Below are 14015 nucleotides of genomic sequence, written 5' to 3' on the forward strand. Positions count from 1 at the left end.
TTATCTACATGTTTGTGGGGGCCACCATATTGCCAAGGCAGCTGTTAGCAATATTTAGCTGTATACAAGGAACACGGACCATAACCAATAACAGTCTTGATATATTAATTCACATCTGTAGGATTTTCTAGACATGCTGTATGATCTGTGCAGAGGTCATGGCACAGGAAGGTGGAGGAGGTGAGTTGCGACCATTATGTACTGTTGAAAGGAACCTGTCAGTACATTTTTACATATGTAATTAGTGGTATGGCTGTATAGCAGGTTGTGCTCCAATAAAAAAAAAAAACTACTGATAGGCTGGAAGTACGCTGGGGTTGAGTCAGGGCACATAGCCTACGACTTCCATTGATGGCCCCCATGAAATTCCAGTCTGATTTGCATTTTGCTTCTAGGTTAAAATTCTCATAACTGACACATCCAATTTCTACCAGAAAGGTAACGCTTTTACTGGGGGACAAAAGCCTAAACAGCCATAACACAATTCAATATGTAAAACAGTGGTGACTGGTTTCATTGAATGGTGCTATACTGTGTGATTTAAATAGGAGTTATTTGTCATTTTTATCCTACCTGTGATGATAAGGAGATGACTGAAAATGTAAGAGTGGAAATCCATTTTTGATGACAGTTTCTTAAAACTTTGTCAGTTTCCCAATTATTTTTTATTATTAGGGTATGTGCGCACGTTGCTTTTTACCTGCTTTTTACCTGCTTTTTTGCTGCTTTTTCTTCTGCGCTGTTTAATGCCAAAATGGATGTGTTCTTCTATTCAAGCAAAGTCTATGGGAATTTGGGTTTCTTGTTCACACTATGTTGTTCAAAATGCTGCCTTTTTGTGGCAGAACTTTGGTCAAAAACTCAGCTTTTCAAAGAAGCAACATGTCAATTGTTTTTGCCATTTGGGTTTTGCACTGCAAAGCTGAGTTTTTGACCAAAGTTCTGCCACAAAAAGGCAGCATTTTGAACAACATAGTGTGAACAAGAAACCCAAATTCCCATAGACTTTGCTTGAATAGAAGAACACATCCATTTTGGCATTAAACAGCGCAGAAGAAAAAGCAGCAAAAAAGCAGGTAAAAAGCAGGTAAAAAGCAACGTGCGCACATACCCTTAGATGTATTCTTTTAATATCTAGATGAAATGTAACTAATAATCATGTATAAGATGCAAGTAAACCTGCAGACTCAATAGTAATATAGGGTGGCTGATAGCTAAAGATGAATTTAGACTGGACAATTATCATGAAGGTTTCCTTGGAATGCTCGTTCTTGATAATTGTGCCATGATAACGGGCTGTCGATCACCCTATGAATGAATAAAATGCAAGTTTATCGGGTGAAAAGATTGTTGGTTTGTACAAAAGATCATCATCTCGGCAGCACATCCTCCTGTGTAAACAGTAATACGCTGCTGAGAATAATGGCCACCTGTGTGCACAGAACAAGCCTTGTAAAAAGGCTATAAACTACTACCGGCTGCCACATAAGTTAATAGTTGGTCATTGCTTAATGCTGTGTATCTCACAGTGTGAATGGACTCCAAGAATGATATGCAGCAAGAAATACATTATTTACAAGGCATCGTGAGCTCTATACAGATAGTTGTATTGTCAGATTTAGGTTAGTGAATTTAGTATTCTGTTTGATTATGAATTCAGCCTTTAAAACAAAGTAATTAGTGAAATTGGCAGTTTAACACTTTGTATGTTAGGTACTGTACACCTCGATGTTCCATCTTAGTAAGACATAAAATCTCATAATAAAACACAGGGTTGAATATTTTCAGATTGTTTCTTATTCCTTCTCGAGTTAGCTGGCAGCATGAAGACAGTTCCAATCATGGTAAAAATAAAAATCATTTTACCAGTGTGGCTTTCAGAAAAAGGTGTATTGTTTAATTTCTAAGATTTATCTTGCCAACAAGAATATTTTATTGGCAATCTCTGAATGCATTTCAAGGCAAAACACATTTTCCTTGGCACATATACCGTGCAGCATAGCGATACATTATTTTCCCTTTTGAACCATTATTTTGAAACAGCAAACCAAGTAAAAAATTTGGCCAGTTGACAAAATAATCAAGGCAGAGTTGCTGTTCTGGACTTCTCAAGTGTAGCTGTCTGGGCATTGCAGATAGGTGTAGCTGCTTTCTTCATTTATATTGTCCTACAATGTACGCACAGAGACCTGGAACAAAGGAAATGTACAACTAAATTAGCATATTTCATGTAAAAACCAGGATATGGATTTGGACTTTCTCAATAAAGAACATAACATAAATACTTTCTAAGAAAGAAAATATAGTCAAAAATAAATATTACTAGTTACATCATGAAACAATTACATTTAATCTAATGTAAAAAATAAGCAATATTATACAGTACAATACATAGTAGTATATTATCAGAGAAATCTGCTTTTTTTTCTCCTGAACTGATGTTTCATTCTCAAAATTCTCAATTTACAGGTAAAATCTGCCTTCAGTGAATACAAATTCTCCCATTGAGCTCATAAAGTTCTATGGTGAAATTTAACTGTGGTGACAGGAGCCTTTTGCTCCTCTCACCTCCATTCTCCAAAGCATTTTAGCCCCTTTACGACCGCTGTACGGATTAAAACAGCGGTAGAAAAGGGTACTTATGCCATTTCGCCATCTTAAAACGGTGGTCAGAAAAAAGTAAATAGTGCACCCCAACGTTGTAAAATCTCCAAAATGTCAGCTACAGTTGAAGCGCTCCAGAGTTATAACCTCATAAAGTGATACTGGTCAGAATTGCAAAAAATGGTCTGGGCATTAAGTACAAAACTGGCATTGTCCTTAAGGGGTTAAAAGCACCAATATACTGTATATCTATTTCAGTAATAAGAAAATCTGTTTGCACTGTAATGAATTGAGAGGGAAAGATGAATCCAGGTGAAAGAAGCACATTTCTCTGATAAAGATGAAATACATAATTGCTTATTTTCAAATGTATTGATTTATGAAATAAAATCAAAACAACAGTTACAGTGTTTTTCCAAAATTAAGACCTCCCCCAGAAATAAGCCCTAGCGGGGATGTTCAGCATTTTCGGAGCAAGGCTTAAATATAAGCCCTCTCCCGAAAATAAGCCCTAGTCGCCGTTCAATAATGAAGTGTCCATGCAGCTAAAAAAGTTACAGATACTGCAAGACACTTAATTATAGAAAGCGGTCACCTGCAATCACAATCACCAGTTGCAAGGGCAGAGGACTTTCAGTAATCTCACACCCACACACATCCGATCTCACACACACATCCGATCTCACACACACAATCAAATCTCACGCACACACAATCAGATCTCTCACACACACATATCCGCTCTCACACACACACAATCCAATCTCACACACACAATCTGATCTCACACAGACACAATCCGATCTCACACACACATCCGATCTCACACACACACATCTGATCTCACACACACACATCCGATCTCACACACACACACACACATCCGATCTCACACACACACATCCGATCTCACACACACACATCCGATCTCACACACACACACATCCGATCTCACACACACACATCCGATCTCACACACACACACATCCGATCTCACACACACACATCCGATCTCAAACACACACATCCGATCTCAAACACACACATCTGATCTCAAACACACACATCCAATCTCACACACACACATCCGATCTCACACACACACATCCGATCTCACACACCTATACAATCAGATTGCACACACAATCAGATCTCACACACACACACACACAGAATCAGATCGCACACACAAACATCGGATCACATACACATCGCATCACACACACCACATCCAGCGACACCGATCTCTTCTGGATGGCAGAATCCTGAGAGGCTGTGCAGTGGAATGCAAGGACCTGCCGCAATGCTAGCTTACAGGACCTGTGGAAAGACATGTGACTTCCTCCCATCATTCCCTGTGGCCAGAAGTATTCTATAATGCTGGATGCAACCTGACAATTTACCTGAGGCAAACAGAGTCTTCAAGAGCCATTCCCACGCACTCCAAAATCGGGGAACTAGCGCAACGAGGGGGATAGGACTTTCCACTCAAAATGGTCCAGAAAAATCAGAAGCCCCGCCCTTCATCCTGAGAGTCAGCCCGGAACCGGAAGTTCCCAGAGGGCCACAGCACCAAAGTGAGTGGTGAGCGAAAACCGAGGGGGTGTGACTGCATGTAGCAGCGGAAGAGAAGTAGGGACACAAGGACTCTGCTATAACGTTCCTGAACGGTGCAGAGTCAAGATGGCAGAGGAGCGCGGCTGCTCAGCAGAAGATACAGCTCACGGAGCGGCTACATGGATCGAGATGCAGAGGACGGCCGCGTCGGTGCAAACCCGTGAGATTGGAGTCCCATGAGAGGAGCGAGTAAGCGGTTACTCAGTTGATTTCACTAATCTGGCCGATGAGGCTGTGGGATCCAAGCCACCCCCGCTCATGGCAAGCACCCTGCCGCCGTCGCCTCCTCCCTCTGCCATGGCTGACCCTGAGGCGCTGCCCGCAACACCGGCAGCGGATCCCTCGACCCCAAATGGAGATGACCAGTCCGCGGCCTCTGATCAGATTAACCCAGTTACCGTGGACTCAGAACCGGAAGAGATGGAGGAAGGCGATTCTGATTCCAGTACCTCAGAATCTGCACGGGTGCCACGTTTTGGAAGAAAAGGCTGTCGGATGTCTCTGTCATCACAAGCACTACAGGCGTTGGAGATAATGGAGGTGGAAGCAGAGTCCACTTCGAATGAAGAGATCTCAGTCGATACCATGAATGTGGTGGTACCCATAAGTTGTCGCTGTGGTTTACCAGGGCACGTTGCAAGAGTGTGTCCAGGAGGTGCCCGACGTTAAAGGGACCAGAACCTGCAAGTTTTAAAGTTTGTGTGGTCTGTCACCTTTGTTGAACATTCTCCAGTGTTCGGTGGAGGAGGCTGTCAGGGACCCGCTGAAGGGTTCCTGATGGAAGGTGACAGGAAAGTTCTGCTATAATTAGACTCCACCCTCCTTGTTGAACCTTTTTCCGCCCTTTATTCCAGGGAAAAGGCCATCAGGACCTTGGACGGCACAGTGCTGGTAGACAGCATCAAAAGGCCCCGGTGGGGGTTGGTGCAATGAGCAACGGCTACCAGGTTGCTCAGGACTTCTACCAGAGTCGTCTTTTGCAACACCCAGGACCTTAACCTGGTCACGGACCCCCGAATAGGTATGCAGCGGGTCAGGTTGTTTGGGTGGTAGGTTAATGGAATCCGGGACTTTGGGACTGGACTGTCGCAGAAAGAGGCTGCAACAGAGCAGGTTGAGCCTCCGCTAGTAATATAACCGGTGGCATTACACTGTTGATTTGATGAACTCCAATACTGTAATGTTTAAGTGCCAAACCTCCCTAATGTGGGATGAACCTTGTATCTAAAAATGTTATTCTTTTCTATTTTGCAGTTTTGAAAAAAAAAAATAATAAACCTCTGAAGTCCTGTAGCTCGAGGACAAGCTAGGTTTAACCAAGGGGGAATGGGATGCCCCTGGACTATTGGGTCGTCACAGGGTATTGTACAATCTGCCCTCCCGTGCAATATCCACCTCCTCCTTGGTTTTGGGTCCCTAACCACATGGTGTTGCTTACATCAGCTAATCAAATCCTAGATACACCCTGCACCACACTCACCAAACACACCAGTGGACGGCCTGAGTGGAATAGGGTCGCCCACCTGGGGGGGTTGGAGAAGAGGTCAGGGGTGTCAGAAGGAGATAGACGAGCTTGAGAAGTGAAAGTGAGAGGAGGTCAGGAGCAGGCTCCTGAGGAGTAATCTAGGTGGTGGACGGTGGTCTGGGCCTAGAGGAGCTGGACCCCCGCTCGCAGGGGATCGTGGCAAGGGGCATGGATCTGTCGAGGAGGACAGTCGGCGGCCTTGCACCATCACCAGGCTGGGACCAAGTCACGACGGGGTACATGGACTCTAGTATTGTGATCCGGAACCATGGAAGACCACCATAAATCATTGGTAAAAGGTGACAAGAGCATTGGCAACTAATCTGGCCGCCATCCCCTTACTAACCATTAACACTAGAAGTAACCGAGGGGTGAACTAACATCCTGTGCACCGCGAACCCAGCCGGAGAATTAGCTATCCTAAAGGAAGGAAAGATGAATAACTCTCTGCCTCAGAAAATAGATAAATAGCAAGCCCCCCCACATTCAAAGACTGCGGTGATATAGGAAAACACAATACACAGATAGATGATAGGATTAGCAAAAGGTGAGGCCCTACTGACTAAATAGGACAGGATAGGAAAGGGACTGATGGTGGCCAGAGAAAAACCCTACAAAAATCCAAAAACCTGATAGTACAAAAAGCCCTCAGATCGCTAGATCTGAACTCCGTCCTATACCAGGCGCTCTTGTCATACTAATGAACAGAAAGCAGGAACCATTACAAATTCAAGAAGCAACAAACACATGGACTTATAGGAGCAATACTTCAAACATAGCTGCAGGGAGCTTCCCAGCTAAGCAACTGAGAGGGAATATTCCTGCATGCAAATAAATTGAAAAAAACCACAGCAAATGACAAACTCAGATAATAGCAAAAAGAACAAAACAACAAATAAAGAGCCAAGCATTTATCTGGGGTAGATGTGGTCTGGAGCAGGATGTAGCAGGCTGGTGAACAAAGAACAACTGACATCCAGCATATAAACAACCAGCATAGCCTGCCAGCAGACCAGGGTTTAAATAGGCAGAGAGTTAGCAATGTTAACGCCCATTGCTCAACACACCTGGTCTCTGTCCAAACCATTCCTGGCCACAAGAGGGAGCCTCACAGCAGCAAAGCATAACTGACATTTACAACAGTACCCCCCCTTGAGGAGGGGTCACCGAACCCTTACCAACACCACCGGGTCGCTCAGGATGAGCATGATAGAAGGCGCGAATCAACCTGTCCGCATGAATGTCAGAAGCCACAACCCAAGAGTTATCCTCCTGCCCATAACCCTTCCATTTCACCAGGTACTGAAGCTTTTGCCTACTGCGACGGGAATCCAGAATTTTTTCAACCTCATACTCCACATCCCCTTGTACCAGAACAGGGTCAGGAGGTGCTGCTGCAGGAACTGTAGGCTCCACATGTCTCTTCAACAAGGACTTATGGAAGACATTGTGAATCTTAAACGACACAGGCAGAGTCAAACGGAAAGATACAGGGTTGATAATCTCCGAAATCTTATAAGGTCCAATAAATCTGGGCTTAAAATTAGGAGATGGAACTCTCATAGGAATTTTTTGGAGGACAACCACACCATGTCCCCTACTTTAAACCGGGGACCAACAGTCCGACGCCGGTTGGCAAATTTCTGGGCAGATTCTTGGGATTTAAACAATTTATCCACTACCTGCCCCGAAATCTGCTGCATTCTGTTTACCACCGAATCCACCCCTGGACAGTCAGACGCCTCAAGCTGCCCCGAGAAGAACCTGGGGTGATACCCAAAATTGCAGAAAAATGGGGACACCAATGTGGTAGAGCTAGCTCTATTGTTAAGGGCAAATTCAACCAAAGGCAAAAACGAAACCCAGTCATCCTGATCCGCAGAAACAAAACACCGTAAATAGGTCTCCAGGGTCTGGTTAGCCCTTTCAGTCTGATCGTTGGTCTGAGGATGAAACGCCAAGGAGAAAGACAGCTGAACACACAATTTGGAACAAAAAATCCTCCAAAATCTGGATACAAACTGCACCCATCTGTCAGAAACAATGTTTTCGGGAATACCATGCAAATGAACAACATGTTGGAAAAACAAAAGGCACCAACTCTGATGAAGACGGCAACTTAGATAGGGGAACCAAGTAGACCATCTTGGAGAATCTATCACAGATCACCCAAATCACAGTCATTTTCTGAGAGACAGGAAGCTCTGATATAAAACCCATAGAGATGTGTGTCCAAGGTCTCTTAGGTACCAGCAAAGGCAATAATAGACCACTAGAACGTGAACAACAGGGCTTGGACCTAGAACAAACTCCACATGACTGCACAAAACTATGGACATCCCAGGACAGGGAAGGCCACCAAAAAGAGCGGCACACAAGATCCTGAGTACCAAAAATGCCAGGATGACCCGCCAAAGCAGAGCAATGAACCTCAGAGACAATTCGGTCTCTCCATTGGTCCGGGACAAACAGTTTCCCCGTAGGACATCTCTCAGGTTTATCCCTCTGAAATGCCGCCAGTGCCAACCGCAGATCAGGCGAAATGGCCGAGAGAACTACACCATCATTCAGGATAGAAGACGGCTCGACAACCTCCAAAGAGTCAGCACAGAAACTCCTGGAAAGGACATCGGCCTTAACATTCTTGGTGCCTGGCAAAAAAGAGACCATAAAATTAAACCGGGTAAAAAAGAAAGCACACCTGGCCTGCCGAGGATTCAACATCTTCGCAGATTCTAGATAGGTAAGATTCTTGTGGTCTGTAAGCACCACAACTTGATGTCTAGCCCCCTCCAACCAATGTCTCCACTCTTCAAATGCCCACTTCATAGCCAATAATTCCCGGTTCCCCACATCATAATTCCGTTCAGAAGGAGTAAACTTCCGAGAGGAAAAGGCACAGGGCTTAAGTTTACCCGAAGTAGCGTCTCGTTGAGACAGAACAGCTCCTGCTCTGATCTCGGAGGCATCGATCTCAACCTGAATGGGCGAGACACATCAGGTTGCTGCAGAACTAGGGCAGAAGTGAATCGCCTCTTAAGCTCCTGGAAGGCCACAATCGCCTCTGGGGGTCCAATGCTCAGCATCAGCTCCCTGCTTGGTCAAATCCGTCAGAGGTTTGACAATGGCAGAAAAATTGGCTATAAATTTACGGTAAAAAATAGCAAATATTCATAAAAAACTCACCAAAAATAAAGCCAACAGCCAAAGACTGGTCAGATAGTGGCAAAAGCACATGCAAGATGCATACGGCCCCCCATGATAAAGGTTGGAAGATCACAGGTGCAGAATGCCTATAAAACAACCACCCCCAGCCTATTACAACAGGAGGGGGAGGTTGCTGGCAAAAAACTGCACACAAATAAGATCTAATATTGGGCGTCAGTCACACAGATACGTGCAATGCACAGTGTCCAGGCAAAGCCTATTGATCACGCCCTTCTATTAGGTCAGGCGGGCTGCCCAGCACCTAGGTGCATTGGCACAATGGACAGACATCCCAGGGGATCGGCTGCATCCTGCAAAATTGTGCGATAATAAATGATAAAATTGATAATAAATTATTATCATTTATTATCGCACAATTTTGCAGGATGCAGCCGGTCCCCTGGGATGTCTGTCCATTGTGCCAATGCACCTAGGTGCTGGGCAGCCCGCCTGACCTAATAGAAGGGCGTGATAAATAGGCTTTGCCTGGACACTGTGCATTGCACGTATCTGTGTGACTGACGCCCTATATTAGATCTTATTTGTGTGCAGTTTTTTGCCAGCAACCTCCCCCTCCTGTTGTCATAGGCTGGGGGTGGTTGTTTTATAGGCATTCTGCACCTGTGATCTTCCAACCTTTATCATGGGGGGCCGTATGCATCTTGCATGTGCTTTTGCCACTATCTGACCAGTCTTTGGCTGTTGGCTTTATTTTTGGTGAGTTTTTTATGAATATATACTAATGTCCTATGATGAGCTTTTTTTAAAAAAAATAGCAAACCCCAAAAACTGCTGCAGGGATTTTAGAGAAGTCGGTTGCACCCAGTCGTAAATAGCCTGAACCTTAACCGGGTCTATTTCGATAGCGGAGGGAGACAAGATGAAGCCCAAAAAGGAAATCCTTTGCACCCCAAAGAGGCACTTTGACCCCTTAACGTACAGTGCATTATCCTTAAGTATCTGAAAAACAGCCCGTACTTGCCCAACATGAGAGTTCCAATCATCACAAAAAATCAAGATGTCATCCAAATAGACAATCAAAAATTTACCAATAAGATCCCGAAAAATATCATTCATGAAGGCCTGGAAGACGGAGGGGGCATTAGTGAGCCCAAAAGGCATCACTAGGTACTCAAAATGCCCCTCAGGAGTATTAAAAGCCGTATTCCATTCATCACCCTCCTTAATACGGATGAGATTATACGCACCCTTAAGATCCAGTTTCGTAAACCATTTGGCACTCTTCACTCTAGAGAAAAGATCAGACATCAGAGGCAAAGGGTACTGATATTTGATCGTAATTTTATTAAGAAGACAGTAATCAATACAAGGTCTCAACGAACCATCTTTCTTAGCAACAAAGAAAAAGCCAGCACCCAAAGGAGAAGAAGAGGGCCGAATGTGCCCCTTCTCCAATGATTCCCTGATGTATGACCACATGGCATCATGTTCGGGCACAGACAAGTTGAAAATCCGCCCCTTCGGAAATTTACAACCGGGCACCAGCTCAATGGCACAGTCACAGTCCCGGTGTGGGGGCAGAGAATCAGATTCCTGGTCATTAAATACATTACGGAAATCAGACAAGAAGGCCGGAACATCAACTGCCTGAGCAGACATGGACGACACGGAAAGGTCCTGATGCACACCTTGGCAACCCCAACTAGCTACTGACAAGGATCTCTAGTCAAGAACTGGATTATGGGTCTGCAACCACGGAAATCCTAGTACCAAGGTATCCTGTAGATTATGCAATACTAAAAATGTACAAGTTTCCTGATGCGCTGGTACAACTCTTATAGGCACCTGGGTCCAAAATTGGGGTTTATTTTCTGCCAAAGGGGTAGCATCAATGCCCCTTAAAGGAATAGGAGTTTGCAAAGCAACCATGGGGAAACCACAATCCCTAGCAAACCCAAAATCTATCAAATTGAGCGCTGCCCCTCCACAAAGAGGGGAGTCCACAAAGGCCAATGCAGAAAATGAAGACAATGAGCAAATCAATGTGACAGACAAAAGAAACTTTGGTTGCAAAGAACCCACAGTAACAGAACCAGCCAATCTCCTTTCACGTTTAGGGCAGACAGAGATATTATGAGAAGCGTCTCCACAATAGAAGCACAGTCTATTCTTCCGTCTGAACCCCTGCCGACTAGCATTAGAAAGGACCCTATCACACTCCATAGGCTCCAAAGGCTGTTCCACAGGCACAAAACCAGCAGGTATCTTCCTGCGCTCACGTAACTGCCTATCAATCTGAATGGCTAAGGTCATAGAGGCATCTAGACCAGAAGGAATGGGGAATCCTACCATTACATCCTTCACAGTATCAACAATACCCTTCCGAAAAAGAGCCGCAAGCGCGTCATCATTCCATTTGGTAAGGACCGCCCACTTTCGAAATTTCTGACAAAAAGTTTCTGCAGAATCCAGACCCTGAGCTAAGGACAACAAGGCCTTTTCTGCTTGGTCCACAATATTGGGTTCATCATATAATAATCCCAAGGCCTGAAAAAAGGAATCCACATCACTGAGAATCGGATCATCAGACGCCAAAGAGAAGGCCCAGTCCTGAGGGTCACCACGCAGTAGGGAGATGACAATCTTGACCTGCTGTATGGGATTCCCTGAGGACTTAGGGCACAGGTCAAAAAATAATTTACAATTATTTTTGAAGCTCAAAAATCTCGACCTAGCTCCTGAAAAAAATTCAGGAACGGGAATCTTAGGCTCTGCAAGGGGAGTCTGTGCAAGAAAAGACTCTATACGATGAACCTTAGCATCAAGATGAGCAACACGCTCACCCAATTCATCCATGCTAGGAAAAAGAAATCTTCCGCGGAACCCCCAAAAAAAAGAGGAAAAACACCAAAAAAAAATAATCTTTCAGCAGACTTTTTTTTTTTTTCCTTCTCAAGAGTACCCTTTAAATTTGTAGGCCGGATGTAGTGTTGCGATCCGGAACCATGGAAGACCACCATAAATCATTGGTAAAAGGTGACAAGAGCATTGGCAACTAATCTGGCCGCCACCCCTTACTAACCATCAACACTAGAAGTGGCCAAGGGGTGAACTAACATCCTGTGCACCGCGAACCCAGCCGGAGAACTAGCTATCCTAAGGGAAGGAAAGATGAATAACTCTCTGCCTCAGAAAATAGATAAAGAATAGCAAGCCCCCCACATTCAAAGACTGCGGTGATATAGGAAAACACAATACACAGATAGATGATAGGATTAGCAAAAAGTGAGGCCCTACTGACTAAATAGGACAGGATAGGAAAGGGACTGATAGTGGCCAGAGAAAAACCCTACAAAAATCCCAAAACATGATAGTACAAAAAAAACCCTCAGATCGCTAGATCTGAACTCCATCCTATACCAGGCACTCTTGTCATACCAATGAACAGAAAGCAGGAATCATTACAAATTCAAGAAGCAACAAACACATGGACTTATAGGAGCAATACTCCAAACATAGCTGCAGGAAGCTTCCCAGCTAAGCAACTGAGAGGGAAGATTCCTGCATGCAAATAAATTGAAAACAACCACAGCAAATGACAAACTCAGATTAGAGCAAAAAGGACAAAACAACAAATAAAGAGCCAAGCACTTGTCTGGGGTAGATGTGGTCTGGAGCAGGATGAAGCAGGCTGGTGAACAAAGAACAACTGACATCCGGCATAGCTTGCCAGCAGACCAGGGTTTAAATAGGCAGAGAGTTAGCAATGGAAACGCCCATTGCTCAACACACCTGGTCTCTGTCCAAACCATTCCTGGCCACAAGAGGGAGCCTCACAGCAGCAAAAGCATAACTGACATTCACAACTCCCTAGGTCAGGGAGTAGCTTCAGGCAACCTGACAATTTACCCGAGGCGAATGGAGTCTTCAAGAGCCGTTCCCACCCGCTCCAAAATCGGGGTACTAGCGCAACGAGGGGGATAGGACTTACCACTCAAAACGGTCCAGAAAGTCCCAAGCGTGAACCCTGAGAGCAAGCTTCCACACTTAGAAATAGTGGGGAGCGGGACCCGGCAGGTTTCATATCACCAGGACCACCCTAGAAATAAACTTAGTGCCAGGAGGCAGGTCAGGGATCACCAGGCAGCACCGTATGGGACGGGACCCGAACAAAGCTCTCCTCAGCGGCAGCGGTATCCAGAACTTTGGTTTATCCAGTTGTCAGTGTCAACTTAATGGACTGAGTGAGTATGCAAGTGACCCCCTTTGCATCCAACGGCACTCCCCCCATCATCACCGAGGCCCTACCCGTGGAGGGTCACAAGACCTGGCTGCCCCATTCCATCATCCCCGGGTACTCCCAACTGTAGCGGTGGTACTCCTAATTACCACAAACCACGGGTGGCATCACAAACTCTAATACATCCCCTGTAAATACCCCCCTTCATTTGTGTGGCCACACGACGCCCGGGTCCGGAGACCCTTGAGCCACCGCAGATCCGGATCCGAGCAGCTTGGCTGATGGCACGGGGGCGGCAGAGCAGACTGTCAGTCACTACATGTCTCACACAGGGAAATTGATGTCTCACCAACAGATCTTTTAATTCATCTTGCTATTACCAGCATGCCCATATAAACGGCCCTATTGATTCCCACATATTGAGATTGGGGATAAGGTACATACAGTTTCTACTTTTTTATATTTTTTCTCATGTATAGAACATTATATTAAAAAGCAATTATGCCCATACACATATTCCTCAAGACTCCACACATACACACACCCATGTGCAGTTGGCTCAGTATTAAGACCATATATATCTCCTGAATACCCACTACATTCATGCACTTTCAGCTCAGCGTTAAACTCATCTCCATAGCTCCTTCATACACCCATATGCATGTTCCTCTTCATACCTCCTTCATACACCCATATGCATGTTCCTCTCCATACCTCCTTCATACACCCATATGCATGTTACTCCCCATACCTTCTTCATATACACAAATGCATGTTTCTCTCCATACCTCCTTTATACACCCATATGCATGTTCTTCCCCATACCTCCTTCATACACCCATATGCATATTTCTCTCCATA

General features: G+C 44.9%; 1 protein-coding gene across 3 annotated transcripts in view; it reads right to left on the minus strand.

Annotated features, from left to right (window-relative positions):
• Positions 1–1066: 1066 nt before the first annotated feature.
• Positions 1067–14015, minus strand: part of COBL (cordon-bleu WH2 repeat protein) — a 593805-nt gene continuing 580856 nt past the window's right edge. For all 3 annotated transcript variants that reach the window (XM_075315047.1, XM_075315048.1, XM_075315046.1), the window contains one exon: positions 1067–2189. In XM_075315047.1, coding sequence (XP_075171162.1) covers positions 2169–2189 — 21 coding nt within the window. In that variant the 3' untranslated portion in view covers positions 1067–2168. The remainder of the gene's footprint in view (positions 2190–14015) is intronic.

The sequence above is a fragment of the Anomaloglossus baeobatrachus genome, chromosome 6, assembly GCF_048569485.1.
Source record: "Anomaloglossus baeobatrachus isolate aAnoBae1 chromosome 6, aAnoBae1.hap1, whole genome shotgun sequence".
In the NCBI taxonomy this organism is placed as follows: Eukaryota; Metazoa; Chordata; class Amphibia; order Anura; family Aromobatidae; genus Anomaloglossus; species Anomaloglossus baeobatrachus.